The sequence below is a fragment of the Aspergillus thermomutatus genome (assembly GCF_002237265.1).
Source record: "Aspergillus thermomutatus strain HMR AF 39 chromosome Unknown NODE_21, whole genome shotgun sequence".
NCBI classification, from domain to species: domain Eukaryota; kingdom Fungi; phylum Ascomycota; class Eurotiomycetes; order Eurotiales; family Aspergillaceae; genus Aspergillus; species Aspergillus thermomutatus.
This window is the reverse complement of record NW_020798069.1, coordinates 82,081-98,328: the sequence shown is the minus strand read 5'-3', so window position 1 is coordinate 98,328 and position 16,248 is coordinate 82,081. Positions and strand designations below refer to the sequence as shown.

The 16,248-nt window shown below is 50.8% G+C and overlaps 5 protein-coding genes across 5 annotated transcripts; 1 reads left to right on the top strand and 4 right to left on the bottom strand.

The window, feature by feature from the left end:
• Positions 1 to 400: 400 nt before the first annotated feature.
• Positions 401 to 1,216, bottom strand: CDV56_108091 (uncharacterized protein; the record flags this gene model as incomplete). Its single annotated transcript, XM_026761710.1, has 1 exon — positions 401 to 1,216. One exon carries the CDS (start codon positions 1,214 to 1,216, stop codon positions 401 to 403), a length of 816 nt encoding a protein of 271 aa, XP_026617553.1.
• Positions 1,217 to 1,835: 619 nt separating this feature from the next.
• SDA1 (SDA1 family protein) lies at positions 1,836 to 4,311 on the bottom strand (the record flags this gene model as incomplete). The annotated part of the gene is made up of 4 exons (XM_026761608.1): positions 1,836 to 3,708; positions 3,780 to 4,067; positions 4,143 to 4,178; positions 4,265 to 4,311. 4 exons carry the CDS (start codon positions 4,309 to 4,311, stop codon positions 1,836 to 1,838), a joined length of 2,244 nt encoding a protein of 747 aa, XP_026617552.1.
• A 592-nt stretch (positions 4,312 to 4,903) lies between these two features.
• On the bottom strand, positions 4,904 to 5,854 carry RPS5 (40S ribosomal protein uS7; the record flags this gene model as incomplete). The annotated part of the gene is made up of 3 exons (XM_026761552.1): positions 4,904 to 5,221; positions 5,323 to 5,506; positions 5,709 to 5,854. The coding sequence occupies 3 exons, from the start codon at positions 5,852 to 5,854 to the stop codon at positions 4,904 to 4,906; spliced, it is 648 nt and encodes a 215-aa protein (XP_026617551.1).
• A 1,179-nt stretch (positions 5,855 to 7,033) lies between these two features.
• Positions 7,034 to 13,000, top strand: CDV56_107687 (putative AMP binding domain protein; the record flags this gene model as incomplete). The annotated part of the gene is made up of 6 exons (XM_026761306.1): positions 7,034 to 7,093; positions 7,194 to 7,216; positions 7,311 to 11,068; positions 11,124 to 11,333; positions 11,391 to 11,994; positions 12,058 to 13,000. 6 exons carry the CDS (start codon positions 7,034 to 7,036, stop codon positions 12,998 to 13,000), a joined length of 5,598 nt encoding a protein of 1,865 aa, XP_026617550.1.
• Positions 13,001 to 13,780: 780 nt separating this feature from the next.
• Positions 13,781 to 15,928, bottom strand: CDV56_107564 (2-isopropylmalate synthase; the record flags this gene model as incomplete). Its single annotated transcript, XM_026761183.1, has 3 exons — positions 13,781 to 15,628; positions 15,686 to 15,830; positions 15,921 to 15,928. The coding sequence occupies 3 exons, from the start codon at positions 15,926 to 15,928 to the stop codon at positions 13,781 to 13,783; spliced, it is 2,001 nt and encodes a 666-aa protein (XP_026617549.1).
• Positions 15,929 to 16,248: the final 320 nt, after the last annotated feature.

Below are 16,248 nucleotides of genomic sequence, written 5' to 3'. Positions count from 1 at the left end.
AAGCCAAGTATGCACGTCAAATGAAGCAAAATAGCTCGCTATTATACACAGAATGTCAAAGCACCTATATCATACGTATACATGCCAGATTGCGGCTCGAGAGAAAAGCAAGAGAGGCTTAGTGAGAGGCTAGGGTATTTGTACATCCATTGCCTTGTAGAATCATATCAAACAGGCAGAAGAATAAGTGATAAGAGCAAATATGTGAGTGAACATATACAGAGAAATGAAAAGAATACCAGGGAAGAACTTTGACAGCCCCTACCGCAAGCTCTTGAATAGATCACTGAAGCCAGCTCAGTGTTGAAAAGCATCCTCGCGCCATTCTGCACAACAGATGATGAGCCGGAAGAGGCCGAATGATCACTTTGAACCATGATCGGGGGACCAGGCAAATATCTCATGCCCCTCCCATTTCAACCTCATAACCACCAATTCGACCAGGCACGTAATCGTTATCAACCTCTTCCCGCCTACGAAGGAACAATGGCTCTTCGAAATCATCGACTTCCATAGTCCTCTGTTGAACTGTGCTCTTGGCTTGGTTTTGTAACGCAACGAATCGTCGCCGTTGGTGTTTCAGGCTCGGACAGAGGATGGTTCGACCAGATACGGGGTCTGGAGTCGCGAACATGATATGCTCAAAGTCACTGGCGTATTCATCCACATCATCAGGGACATAGGATCGTTTATGGCTATTGTTGGCCGAGTAAACAGACTCCTGACTGCTGGGAGGAAGCGAGAAGGCATCACCATCGTCGGTGACGATGTCGACGTTATGGTCCCCTGTGTGGGACAGCCGATAGGCCGGATCAGAGTGAGGTTTGATGGTGTAGTCGCCTGATTTGGAGAGACCGCAGAAAGGATCCAGTTCCGCGCGGATGGTGGGGCAGCCTCTACCGGTGGAATGTTCCTGCTTTGTGGAGAGGGTGATGGTACTGGTAGGTGCATCGAACATCTTCACACCCTTCGTCTTGTAGCCTTCAGCGATTGATTTGCGGACGCGCATGCCGACGGAGAGGAGAGAGGACTGGATTCTGGCGGGGAGAACGGGGGTGGCAGAATGGGTAACGGCGGCATAGTGGTTGTGAGAAAGATGGGGGGTGCATGCAGCGTCTGTGCCATTCGAGTCGGACACAGGGGAGAAGAAAGTTGTAATAGGCGGTTGGAACCGTCTGCGCTTGGAGTCTAGGTTGCTGTTCTTTGCAAGAGACATCTTGATTGGAATAACGTAATTGATCTGCCGAGGTGCAGTACAAAGTAGAGGAGTGGAGAGTTTCTGTTATTGATGTTGCTCTGTAGGGCTTTACAGTGACCAATGGAAGTAGGTTGTTTGTCAGAGAATTCGGCAAAAGATTTCAAGGAGCCTTAGGGAAGAATGCGAGGCATGACTGGCATGCAATCATTTGATGAAGACTGGAGATTAAGAAAGAGAGGATGGGGAATGACGACCGCAGAAAATGAAAGGCTGGGAATTTGCGGAAAAACGCGAAGTGGGAGGGTGACGCGCTGCGGCTACGGCACGTGTGATTCTGGCGCAGATCAATATATCCTCTTTGGGACGCGATAGGGGCTTGTCCATTAACCTTTCGAATGTAATAGATACTCTGAGCATGGATAAAGACGGTCAAGACACAAAGCAGAGCTGATATTCAAGAGATGTACCCTGTCTACCCACAAAAAGAAGAACAGCGACAAGGCTATGGTTTGGGGAAGAATCTCTTGAATCCGTACAACCCAGGCCGGGAAAACTTCAAGTCTGAACAAGTAGATCAAATATTGGTATCTAAACTTTTGGCCGTCTAAATTCTCTTCTCCATGTTATCCTATACATACTATGACCCAGTGTTTCCTCTCCTGCCACCACGCTTTCGCCGTTCCTGGTGAGCCCGCAAGATGTTTCGTGTTTCCACAAGACTTCTCTTGCCCTTGCTCTTCGCTTTTCCTAGAGTCATGAAGAGATTCTTTCTGCGCTCCTTCTCCTTGTTGGTAGTACTCTTTCCCTGCGCCTCCTTGCGCTCCTTGCGCCGTGCGGTCACACTCTTGTACTCGGACCGATCCTTGCCTTCCTTAGCATGAGCGATCCGCTCTTCGCGCGTTGCTTTGCCAGCAGACAAAGCTGCCAGACCCTCAATCTCTGCGGCTGTGAGTGGATCATCCGCGTGGCGAGAAGGACCATTGTTCTGGTCAGAGCGGAGTCTCTTTGGAAGTAAAGAATTGACGGCCGCGTCGTTGCGCAGCTCTGCAAGTTTGGCCAGGTCGGCTGGCGTGAGAATCCGAGTCGTCGCAAGATTCGTCTTCTTCGTTTCGGGTTTCGCAGTCTCGGACTCGGCCTTGTCGTCTTCCTCTTCGCCTTGCTTGGCCTTCTTCGCAGGCGGGGAATCGTCATCTGAGTCGCTCAGCTCAATCTCCACATCGCTCTGCACGTCAACCCATCCACCGGAATCATCGCTATCCTCGTCGTCTTCCACGTTCCACTTATCCCAGGCCGCATCATCTTCTGCCTCGTCGTCCTCATCATCTTCGGCATCAGAGGGCAGACCCTTTTCGATTCTCCGTTTCCGGCGCTCTTCCTCCTTCCACTTCTCCAGCAGCTCAAGACCTTCGATCTCGCCAATCTGTTGCTCACCAAAACGACGCTCCTTCTTCTCTCCAGCCCGTAAGCCCATCGAAGCCTCTTTGCCTCGGTCTCGTCTCTTGAGCATCTCCGCGCCAACATCTCTGTACAAACTAAGTAACCCTCTGGCAGCCATGACCACACCCTTGTCTTTGCTCTTCCTGTACATAACTAGATCCTGCAACAAGGTTTCATTCATCGCCAAAGGCTGTCGGGCACAAATCTCTCGAATGGCGTTAAGACCAGCCGTAGCCACCTCCGACGCTGCTGCTTCAGAGACAAACTCATTTGCGATCTTCTGCACGAGAGGCTCTAGGACATCAGGTGGAACCAAGTCGTGTGATGCTTGTGCAAGTGAAGCCAGGAACGATGTCACGGAGGCCTGACGTGGTGTGAGGTATTTCTGAAAGTAAGAGTAGAGATGCATGATATGCAGTCTGTGCAATCCGACGAGACGAGAGACCAGTTGTAGAACGAGGAGTTTCTGGTCCAAGTTCAAGTTCGACTTCGTGTTCTGAAGGTGTTTTGAGAACAAGGCCTCGGCGAATCCTTGGGGATCGTGCAGAAGATGAAGGGCTGAAAAGTTCAGAGGATGCGGCTGGTTCTTCTTGCGTTCTCTCTTCTTCACTGTGGCTTTTGCCTTCTCGACAGCGCGAGACTTCTTTCGGGTCTTCTTGTTAATCCCAACCTGATGCTTCACTCTTCCAAGGTCGATGGCCTCTTCATCACTGCTCTCGTCTTCCATTTCCTCTCGTTCCTTGTCGCCGCCCAAGAAGAAACGAACACCACCAACAATCACTTTCTCATTTTCTGACAGACTAGCCTCCTTCATGACTTCGACAGCCTTAGCATCGGTCCAGATCTGCCGTTTCCATAGTTCGCGCGTGAGCTTGATTGCCCACAAGCCTTTGGAAGAGGTGCGGTCTGACGTAACCAAGTTGAACAAGACGGTCTGCATAGTCCGGTTAAGCTTGTGATTCGTTGTTTTTGCGTTCGATGAGCGCAGGTCCATGAGAATCTTTTGGAAAATCAGGGCCCGAAGAGTTTTGCTCGGTGTTGAGATTAGAATAGGGAACAATGTCTGTAGCAGCCTAGATATATGAAATAGCAGGATTAGTCGAACATCTTCGGGTAAACACGACATTGTTCAATTTTCACATACGTCGCAGAATCAAGCAATTCCTTCTTTCGAAGTAGCACTAAACTTCCGACAATCTTTTCTCGCAGTTCGGGTTCCAGAACCAGATGGTGCTGGGTCAGGATATCCATGAGCTGCTGGGGAAAGTCCTTCGTTATAGTTGGATAGCAATCGGCAACGTGAGCGATAAAATCAATCAATTCTCGCAGGGAAATGATTCCAGTATCGGTGGCAGCCGTAGGCGCTGCCATGAAAATCTCTCGATGACTCTCATATTGGTAGTGCTGGGCCCGAAAGTCCTCAATGTACGACCTGGACACCGCGCACTCATGTTAACGGCCTGTGAAATCCAGAAGAATACCAGAATCTCAGGCGCGAACAACTCACTTTGGATCTCTGCGAATTTTATGCTGTAGATTGGGCCTGGTAAGTCAGACAGAGTGTTAGTGGCGAGCGAAAACTTCTCTCAGGTTTCGATAGTTGAAAATTGAGACGAAAATGTAACTTACAGGTCAGCTTCGACCTTTTCCAAAGCCCCCAACTTCCGTTTCACCATGATCTCGAATTATTGCCCGATAATTCGAGCGTTGCAGGTTAGGAAGCGGTGGTGGTGGTTGGGTTGTCGATAAGTCGAAAGCTCCGAACTTTTTTTCTTCCTCCTGGACTGGCGTATCGATAAGCGGTGGCCTCCGCAACGCAGCCTAGGCATTAACTCCTACGAAGTACCTACAGCCTTAATTACTTCTGTGCAGTGAGAAGACATGAGTACTCATGAATTAAATGTCAATAATCAACTCTTGATTGTGGATCTAGTCGACAAGTGAAAGTATCGCTCGCCAGTTTCTCCTCTGATGAGTACTAATCACCGGTGGAGTCAGGAACAATTAGACTAGAGATGTGGTTTCTAACGAAGAAAAAGGGGAATCAACCTATTATGCATGATAGTCTTCTAATCGCACTCCAACTACTAAAGAAGAAAGCCGTCCGATTTCATTGATTTTTTTGGATCTCACTCCCTCCGTGACTGTCTTGAGGTATGTACAGTCGCGCAGTTTCATGCAATTCGACTGAATCCTTAATGAAACCCCGTCCACTCCAGTAAACATAAAACCAGGAACAAACGGAGAACACGCCCAATCATTACCCCTTTACCGGTTGCTCTTGGCAACACGCTCGAGCTCGTCCTTCTTCTTGATGGCGTAAGAGTTGGAGCTTCCCTTGGCAGCGTTGATGAGCTCTTCAGCAAGGCACTCGGCAATGCTCTTGATGTTACGGAAAGAGGCCTCACGAGCACCGATGGTCAGGAGAGCGATGGCCTGGTTGACACGGCGGAGAGGAGAAACATCGACGGCCTGACGACGGACGGTACCAGCGGAACCGATACGAGTGCTGTCTTCACGAGGACCGCAGTTGACAATAGCGTCAACAGCGACCTGGAGGGGGTTCTGGTCGGTCATGATGTGGATCTATGAAAGGAAAGACGAAGTATCAGTAATTTATTCCTGGCAAACTCGGTAGACTCAATGGTCTGGCTGAACTTCAGGTTCGGGCGGAAGATTGCACGTACGATCTCGAAAGCGTGGGCAACGATGCGGACAGCCATGAGCTTCTTGCCGTTGTTGCGACCGTTCATCATGAGAGAGTTGGTCAGGCGCTCAATGATGGGGCACTGAGCCTTGCGGAAACGCTTAGCGGCATAACGACCGGCAGTGTGAGGGATGTAGACGGGGTTGCGAATCTGGATGTAGTCGCTGTATTTGTGAAGCCGAGTCAGCAAATTTGCGTCTGTCAACCCCAATGCTGTCCAAGGCACATATTCCCGATTGTGTGCGCGGATATTTCCATTTTTGTACGAGTCGAATGTCTCCCAGCGAAATTGGACTGAACCCGACCAAAAACGATTTCCTCTCGCAGCACGTCTGAGTCGCAGGGGTTTTGGAATCAAAAACCTACGTCAAAGAGATATCCCGGATCTCAACATCCTCGTAGCTCCACTTGTTGAACAGCTTGACGGTGCCCATCTCGGCAAGAGCGTCCTTAGGCAGAGCCTGGAAAGCCCCAGAGGGGTTTTCGACCTCGACTTCCCCGTGATCAGACATTGTGACGCCGTATGCACCTGTTGTCGAGGGAGGGATTCGTGAAGGTGACGGACGGTGTCGTGGGTGAGCCTTCAATGTCGTCGATAGCAGTCGGTCGGCTGAAAAGGTTCGCTCGACACAGGGAAAATCGAGGTGCGCCTCGCTTAACACTGTGGGTGGGTTAGGGCAGGGCCGGCGCCAATCATCCCGCTGGGGTCATGTGATAATTGTTTTAGGCGCTCCCGCCGCTTTAATCTATATTAGGACTAGTTGTAGTTTGAGTACAACCAAGTACTGGGCTGTCATGCAATATCCATCTATATGGTCTTCCAACTTCTTCGATGTTGATATTGCATGACTAGGGTGTCTCTTCATCGCAACTGAGCGAGTGATACTCTAATCCTCTTCAACTGGTAAGATAATCTTGGTCATGGAGAACTGGGCTGTTGATCATCTTATTCGGCTTTCAGCCCTTTTGTTCAACATTCATCATCGGTGTAGAGTATGGAGACAATCACTGCAACTGGGATCCATCATAATGCCCTATTCTGCCATTATCTTCGATGATATTGATGCGTCAATCAAGTCAGTCAGTATGCCGAAGGTACATTCCTCGCTGTACCTTGCCTATGTAGTTTGTTCATTCGAGGACCGGGGAAGACGAGGGAGGATACTGGTGAAAACTTGCCACCAGGATTGGTAGAAATTGAACATCGACAACGAGTATACGCAGGCACGATACACCAATGGCTGAATCATTGTTCGTGATCTACATCCAGTCACGCTGCTCACGCACCACATCTAAGCATTTCAAGAACGGGGAGAATTCCCCTCTCATTTGTGGCGGTGCACATCAGGAAGCCCCATCATTGGCTAATGTTTTGTGTGTGCTTGGCCCTAGCACCCACGGCAGGTGACGTTGTGGCTAACCAAAGCGCGGAGAAGGGGAACAGGAGAGAAACGCCAAGTTGATGCTACCTGCCTACAACTACTCCTACGTACTGCTGCATCATCATCAACATCATCATCATTGCAAGTATAAGATCAGGTGAAAAGAACTCCAATCAATCTCACCTTGGCCCCTCGCGTTGGAAACTTGACTGCTTCGTGAAGAAGATATGAACGACATCCCGCATCTTGTCGTATGCGCACTCGAATGAGAGACGTTGTAATCTATTCTTACCAAGCGCTTCTGTGACCATGGCGGAGGAGAATCCCGAGTTTCAGGCCGCTTTGCGGGAGCTCGATAGAGAACTCGAGGTATGAAATCGATATCATTTTGTTTCCCCAATCATGGAAATGGTTCCAGATTGAGTTTATCGTATCATTATTTTTGGTTAATGCGCTAAATGGTGATTAGGAGGGGGACATCACGGAGAAAGGGTAAGCGATTCTCAGCGGATGAATGCGTTGACAGTCAAGTACAATAAGGACTGTCATTGTCTGATCCTTACACGGAGGACTAACTCTCCTAAAGTTACCAGAAACGGCGCACGCTACTCCTTTCGCAATTCCTCGGTCCAAACAAGCCGCTTGAGATCAACGTGTCTTCAGAAAGTCCGTCATCGCCAATTAGCAGCTCAAACAATGCTCCACCGGCCATACTCAGTGTTCGCCCCCCTACGGCGGATTCCGCGACCCGAAATGCTTCTTTGCAATCCTTTGCGCAGAATAACATGCCTGGTAACGGAAGCTTCGGATACGACCGGCGAGTGAGCATGGGCACACAGGGCTCTATCCAAGACGACAGTGCGTTTCAATACAATAGAGATAGTCTGGCATTACAGCCCCCCGAGCGTATCCCCTCCTCTGCTTCATACGATTCGCTTTTCCTCCCGAAGCCGCAGGCGCCTCCAATCGCGCAGGAGGACTCCCGAACCGCAACACTTTTGAGCCAGAACTATGCCTTTAACCCTGGTGCTTCCGAGTATCTGGATGAATCCGCTGGAGCTTACGACATGACACCCGGCCCGGTCACGCGACAGTCGACGATGCTCGATTCCCAGCAAGCATACTTCTCTGACTTTGCGGGTCAGCAGCAGGGTGATTATAGAGATAGCTATGGCGGTGGGTTTCATCGCTACTCTCAATCGGACACGTTCTCTCCAACGGCAAATATGGCGCCACCGTTAATTCCTGCCTCCGAACTACCTCACGGGGCGGCTATCAAGCACCTGCTTCCCCTCGAGCCTCGCGATATACCTTTTGCGGTACACGATCCGCACGACAAGAACACTCTAATGTCCAATTTCGACAACATCCCTGCAGTTCTTCGGCATCGCGCTCGAATACATCCTAAGCAGCCCGCATACTGGGTTCTAGACCAGAAAGGCAAGGAAATTGCTTCCATCACCTGGGAGAAACTTGCCAGTCGCGCGGAAAAAGTTGCGCAAGTCATCCGTGATAAGAGTAATTTGTACCGTGGCGACCGCGTGGCTCTGATTTATCGTGATTCAGAGATTATCGAGTTTGCCGTCGCCCTTATGGGATGCTTCATTGCTGGGGTCGTTGCGGTACCCATCAATAATCTCGATGACTACCAGAGCCTCAATCTGGTCCTCACCTCCACCCAAGCGCATCTTGCTTTAACAACTGAGAACAACCTCAAGAGTTTCCAAAGAGATATTACGATGCAGAAGCTGAACTGGCCCAGGGGGGTAGAATGGTGGAAGACCAATGAGTTCGGAAGCTACCACCCAAAGAGAAAAGATGATATTCCGGCCCTTGTGGTTCCTGACTTGGCCTACATTGAGTTCTCACGGGCTCCTACTGGGGACATGCGCGGTGTGGTCATGAGCCACCGGACAATCATGCATCAAATGGCTTGTTTTAGTGCTATAATCGCAACTGTTCCTGGCTCAGGTAGAAGTGTCCGGCCGCATGGAGAGACCCTGATCAGCTACCTCGATCCAAGACAAGGCATAGGTATGATTCTAGGTGTGCTTCTTACCGTGTATGGTGGCCATACTACCGTTTGGCTTGAGGATCGAGCGGTCGAAACTCCAGGCTTGTACGCTCATTTAGTCACTAAGTATCGAGCCACGCTCATGGCTGCGGATTATCCTGGGCTTAAGATTACGGCGTACAACTACCAGCAAGACCCGATGGCCACGCGTCACTTCAAGAAAAACTCTGAGCCTAACTTTGAAAATGTGAAGCTTTGTCTCATTGACACTTTGACTGTCGACGCTGAGTTTCATGAAATTCTCGCTGACAGATGGCTGCGGCCCATGAGAAACCCGCGAGCTCGGGAAATTGTCGCCCCAATGCTATGTTTGCCTGAACATGGCGGTATGGTAATCAGTGTTCGGGACTGGTTGGGAGGAGAAGAGCGTTTGGGTTGCCCTCTGACTCACGAGATGGATCCGGCCGAGCGTTCAGAAGCCAAAAAAGAGGAAAGAAAATCTGAAAAATCCGAAAACAACAGTGGTTTCGGTAGCAGCCTTCTGGGTGGCGGCGCGCCTGCTCCCGCTCCAAAAGAGCAGAACAAGAATGAGCTGGGCGAGGTCCTCCTTGACAAAGAGGCCTTGAAAAGCAATGAGGTTGTGGTTTTGGCCATGGGCGAGGATGCTCGGAAGTACGCAGCAACCATGCCACATGCTGTGCGAGTTGGCTCCTTCGGCTACCCGATTCCTGATGCAACCCTTGCCGTTGTTGACCCGGAGACCAATTTGTTATGCACCCCCAACGTGATCGGTGAGATATGGGTCGACTCACCGTCTCTTTCTGGTGGTTTCTGGGCATTGCCCAAGCATACGGAAGCAATCTTCCACGCACGGCCCTATAAGTTTGAAGAGAGCAATCCTACCCCAGTGCTGGTAGAGCCAGAATTTCTACGAACTGGCCTCCTTGGCTGTGTGATTGAGGGGAAACTTTTTGTACTAGGCCTCTACGAAGACCGCCTTCGACAGAAGGTAGAATGGGTCGAGCATGGGCAGGAGATTGTTGAACATCGCTACTTCTTCGTCCAACACCTGATTGTCAGTATTCTCAAGAACTTGCCCAAGATACATGATTGCACTGCCTTTGATGTGTTTGTCAATGACGAACATCTTCCGATCGTGGTCTTAGAATCATATGCGGCTTCGACCGCGCCAACGACTTCGGGTGGTCCACCTCGGCAACTGGATTCTGTGCTACTCGAATCTCTGGCGGAAAGATGTATGGAAGTCTTATATCAAGAGCATCACTTGCGGGTCTATTGTGTGCTTCTCACGGCTCCGAACACACTTCCCCGTGTGACTAAGAATGGACGCCGGGAGATTGGTAATATGCTCTGTCGCAGGGAATTCGATGCCGGAACTCTGCCCTGTGTGCATGTGAAGTTCGGTATTGAACGATCGGTCATGAACCTGCCAGTTGGTGTCGACCCTGTTGGGGGAATATGGTCTCCCTTGGCTTCAGCGGCACGGCAAGAGATGCTTGCCATGCAAGAAAAGCAGTACTCGGGTGTGGACTACCGCGATGTCGTGATGGATGATCGCACCTCCACGCCTTTGAACAACTTCGCCACGATTGTGGACCTTCTCCAATGGCGTGTCTCTCGCCAGGCAGAGGAGCTGGCTTACTGCTCAATTGACGGCCGTGGGAAAGAAGGAAAAGGTATCACCTGGAAGAAATTTGACTTGAAAGTCGCTGCTGTAGCAATGTACTTGAAAAACAAGGTCAAAGTTCGACCTGGAGATCATCTTATCCTGATGTACACACACTCGGAGGATTACGTCTACGCCGTGCATGCCTGCTTCTGTCTTGGTGTCGTTGTCATTCCTATCGCTCCAATTGACCAGAATCGGCTAGCAGAAGACGCCCCTGCATTTCTCCATGTGATCAATGATTTCAAAGTCAAAGCAATCATCGTCAATAGCGATGTTGACCATGTCATGAGACAAAAAATTGTTTCTCAGCATATCAAACAGTCTGCGCAGGTCCTCAGGATCGGTGTGCCTGCTATCTACAACACCAGCAAACCATCGAAACAATCTCACGGCTGCCGAGATCTTGGCTTGACTGTCAAAGAAACTTGGTTACAAGCAGACCAGCCGGCTCTAATTTGGACTTATTGGACACCGGATCAGAGGAGAATCTCCGTACAAATTGGCCACGACACCATCTTAGGCATGTGTAAAGTTCAGAAAGAGACATGCCAGATGACTAGCTCGAGGCCAGTCCTAGGCAGTGTTCGCAGCACATTAGGTCTTGGGTTCCTTCATACGGTCTTGATGGGCATCTACGTTGGTAAGAGAATGCGCAAGTATGGCTGCAAAGTCATTCCATATTAACTGGTCATTAGGAGCTCCAACCTATCTTGTGTCTCCTGTTGATTTTGCGCAAAACCCCATGACATTGTTCGTCGCCCTGTCTCGTTACAAGATTAAGGATACATATGCCACTAGCCAGATGCTGGACTACGCTATGAGCGTCATGCCTGCGAAGGGTTTCCAGCTTCAAGAGATGAAGAACTTGATGATCTCCGCTGATGGTCGGCCACGAACTGATATCTGTAAGCTCCGCGGCCCTTCTCCCCGTCCAAACTGTTCTCAATCTCATGCCTTGACAGACCAAAAGGTGCGCCTTCATTTCGCATCCGCGAGTTTGGACCGCACCGCAATCAACATAGTATACTCGCACGTGCTCAACCCTATGGTCGTCACTCGATCATATATGTGTATTGAACCGATTGAACTGTGGCTTGACCTTCGCTCTCTCCGCCAAGGGCTTGTTTGTCCCGTCGATGGGGACACGGATCCGACGGCGCTTCTTGTCCAGGATTCAGGAATGGTTCCGGTAAACACACAAGTAGCTATTGTGAATCCGGAGACCTGTACCTTGTCTCACGTTGGCGAATATGGCGAGATCTGGATTCAGTCAGATGCCTGTGCCAAGGCGTTTTATGGATCCAGGAATGAGTTCGACAATGAGCGATTCAACGGCCGGATTGTGGACGGAGATCCTAACGTTGCCTACGTGCGCACCGGTGATCTGGGTTTCCTTCACACCGTCACTCGGCCCATTGGTCCTTCCGGTCAATCTGTCGAGATGCAGGTGCTCTTTGTCCTTGGCGGAATTGGCGAAACCTTCGAGGTCAATGGATTGAATCATTTCCCTATGGACATCGAGAACTCTGTGGAGAAGTGTCATCGCAACATCGTGCCTGGGGGATGGTAAGCGATCAAGTGTCTTCACCATGCTATTCAAAGGGTCTCTTGCTAACACTCGCGATTTAGTTGCGTCTTCCAGGCCGGTGGTTTGATAGTGGTTGTTGTCGAGGTGACAAGGAAAGCATATTTGGCATCCCTTGTCCCCGTGATCGTGGATGCCATCCTCGGTGAGCATCAAGTCATAGCTGACATTGTGGCGTTCGTGCCTCATGGAGACTTCCCTCGATCTCGTTTGGGCGAGAAGCAGAGAGGAAAGGTGTTGGCATCATGGGTAACCCGCAAATTGCGTACGATTGCGCAATTCAGTATTCGTGATATGGAGGGACCAATAAGCCTCTTCACAGAAGCTCCTCAACATCGTTCCAGTAAAGGCTCGAAACCCGGTAGCATCATGGGCAACAGCCTGCGTCGGTCCACTCTCGTACCGGACGCTGATTCAGCTACTGTTCCTCGTTCTCCAGCCCCGGTGCTTGTGGAGCAGCCTGAAGCATCAATGCCGCTTTACCATGGCATACATGAAGGGGAAGGAGCTGAAATGCATGCGCCAACGCTTCCAGACGTGCAGCCGTCTCTTCCTCAGATAGCGGAACCTGTCCCACCCACGCGGTCTTCAAACAATGAAAGTCTCTCGGCAAGCATTGGTCACCCTGACCTTGGTTTCAATTTCGGCGATTTCGCCAATTCGACGAGCTCTGCTCCCGTGGGTGCACACACCGGTGCAGGAGCTGTCAGTGAGACTCTCCCCTACCGCGATGTCCGTGGACTGGGCTCAATTCCCGCCCAACAGCCGCCGAGAACCAGCAGCCTCCCAATTGGCACCGCCCCATCATCCAGCCGACCCAATTCCCAGGACCACATCCCAGAAGACAAAATGGGAGACTGGCCACAGGAAGCACTGATGTATCAGTCTGCGCTTGGGGCTGATGACGCATACGGTCAAAGCGCCGTCAATCAGACTCCGAGCGATGCTATGAGAAACCGCCATAATGAAAGCGGTTACAGATACTGAAATTGGCGTGACATTTTCGACGTCAATCAGTGAATATCTGCCCCGCCCCGCCGGATTTCCTGATTGATTATTACCCACCTTTTCCCTCCGAGACAGCGACCTGTTACCTATGTCATTTTGTATTTATGCTGACCTATCGTCCAGTATTTTGCATTGCCCCCTGCCTTGCATGTTCTTGACTCTGATCATCACCTTTGCCGCTTTACAGTTTCTGATCCTTAACATGTGAAGACGATTTTGATATTCTGCATTCCTCCCCAACCCAACTGTCATGATGAACGATATGTCATGTTTTGTACATACATACCCACCCATATGCGCGTCGTTATGCCAAAATATTGTTGCTCGCTTTGCCCGTGCACGGATTCTCGATAGATATAGACCACGCTTGCCTTGCATTGCTTGTGTCTGTCTACAGTTGACATACATGCCGCGCTGTACATATTCCATATAGTGTTCCAGCCGAAGAACATCGCGCTTACATATAATAAGAGTAAAATGCTCCATAACGACGAGTTGCTGTACATGCTGAATTACCAACACCGATTTCGGATTTCCTTGACGTACGGAGGGCATCCAGACAGGCCTTAAAACTGGTTATCGACACCAGAACCAAATCAGAGTAATATTATGTTCATTTTCTGTACAAAAGATTATGCTTTCGTTATCCTTGCTTTTAGCCGCTGGTTCTTCCCTTCGCTACTCGCCACCTTTTTTAAGATATAGACACCACCGATCAAAACGGAAATAAGTTTCGAGCATACGTAGAACACATACGGATTACTGGCTGTTTGCCTTGGCGGTCAGCGCGTCCAGGTCAACCTTGCGCTTGGCACTGCCGTTGGTTGTGAGCTTCGCGGCTGTGATGGCCGCCACGTTGGAGCTGCCGAGCTGCTCGAGGGCTTGCAGATCCTCGTCTGTGAGAGTGTTGGAGCGTTGAGGGCGGAATGGGGCGGGGGAGCCGGCACGGCTTGTCAGGAACTGTATGCGCAAAATGTTAAGAGATGATTGGAACCTTGAGGGGAGAAAAAGGTTGACGGGGAAACGTACCGAGGAAGCAGCGCTGAGGAGAGCGATCAAACTGGCTTGTACCACGTCCTGGTGGATACCGACACCCCAGACTTGCTCTTTGCTGCCGGCCGCAGTGCACTGGATGTAAGTGGCGGCCTTCACGTCTCTACCGAGACCGATCGAGTGCTCCTTGTAGTCGACGACATCGAGGTCGATACCAAGACTCGACAGAGCATTCGCCAGAGACGAGATGGCACCGGGGCCAACGCCAGTGATAGCGTGTTGAATGCTGTCGATCTCGACGATACCGGTGAAGCGACGCTTGAGGTTCTTGGTGTTGAGGGCCTTGCCCGGCTCCGGGGGCGCTGGCGACTGTGACCGGTCTGTTGTGATGTTGTAGTCGACCAGGTTGAAGCGAGGGTTCGACTTGAGGTGGTACGCTTCCTCGAAGAGCTCGACGATTTCCTTGGGCCGCAGCTCCCGGTTGACGGCTTCGGTCTGCTTCTGAACGATCTTGCTGAATTCGACTTGCAGAGCACGCGGGAGATCCAGCTCCAGACTGCGCAGGATGACCCAGGCGGCACCACCCTTGCCGCTCTGGGAGTTGACACGGATGACAGCCTCGTAGTTCCGTCCGATGTCCTGAGGATCCAGAGGGAGATACGGGATGACCCACTCGTCGTCGTCGGTGGCATTGGCACCTTCACGCAGCTTGAATCCCTTCTTGATAGCGTCTTGGTGACTGCCGCTGAACGCGCAGACAACCAGCTGACCACCGTAGGGCCATCTTTCATTTACTGGGATCTTGTTGCTCTCTTCCACCACCTTGATGATGGAGTTGATATCCGAGAAGTCGACTTGAGGGCTGACACCTTGTGTGTAGAGATTGAGGGCAAGAGTGACCAGATCGACGTTACCAGTTCTCTCGCCATTTCCGAAAAGAGTACCTTCGACACGCTGAGCACCAGCCATCTGAGCCAGCTCGGCGGCTGCGACAGCACAGCCACGGTCGTTGTGGGGGTGGACAGAGACAACGAACTTCTCTCTCTCCGTCATGTTGCGAGAGAAATACTCAACCTGGTCTGCGAATACGTTTGGCGTTGACATCTCCACTGTTGCTGGCAGATTGAAGATTATGGGGTTTTCTTCGGTAGGGCCCCAAGCAGCCTTGACGGCCTCGCAAATCTGGACTGCGAACTCAGGCTCGGTGTCGGAGAAAGTTTCGGGAGAGAACTCGAACTGCCACTGGGTACCAGCCATCTCTGGGTCGTCCTTGGTGATCGAGCGGGCGTACTTGGCGCATCTTACGGCAATCTCAAGACTCTGTTCGCGGGTGGTGCCGAAAACTATTCGGCGGAAACACGGGCTGGTAGCCAGGTAGATGTGCAAGATAGCCTTCTTTGCGCCTTTGAGGGAATCGACAGTGCGACGGATGAGTTCTTCTCTGCAAGGAGACAGAACCTGAAGCCAGACATCATCGGGAACGACGCCAGGTGTCTCTACCAGGCGTCGAGTGAAATCAAAGTCCGTTTGCGATGCCGAGGGGAATGATACTTCGATTTCCTTGTAACCGATGTCGACGAGCATCTTGAAGAACCGGAACTTCTGATCACCGTCCTATATACACCTATACGTCAGAGGCATCAAATAAAAGACATTGAACGAGGTCCTCACCATCGGATCGGGCAGACTCTGGTTGCCATCTCTCAGATCAGTAGCCAGCCAGCGGGGCGGCTTGTCGATAACCTTATCGGGCCATTGGCGGTTAGAGAGACGGAGAGGCTTGAAGGGCTTGTATTTTTTCGAGGGATCTTTAAGCCTATCATAACGAGTCAATAAAAGAAGCTTGAATGTGAATCGTCATTTGAGTGAGTTGGAGTAAACAGAGATTCAGGGGAAGAAAACATACATAGGCATGTTGGCGGTATCGTGCGGTATCCGCAGCGGGGTGGGAGAAGGTAGAGAAAGTCACTTGAGGATATTGTGGTCGGGAGGAAAGGGATGACCAGACAATTGGCAGATAAAAGGTGTCTGTATGACACCAAAATGAAAAGTTTACGATGAGAGAATGATATTTAAGTAAAGGGAGAAAGGTGGATGACGAGTTTGAGGACGAGTGAGTCAGTACCTAGTAGTATCTCCATCTTTCAATAGGTCATGACGCTCTGTCGCCTCTTTCACATATTTTTTCGTCGATTCGCCGACAGCGGACGGCGGGGGACCTTAATTGGTGGCTC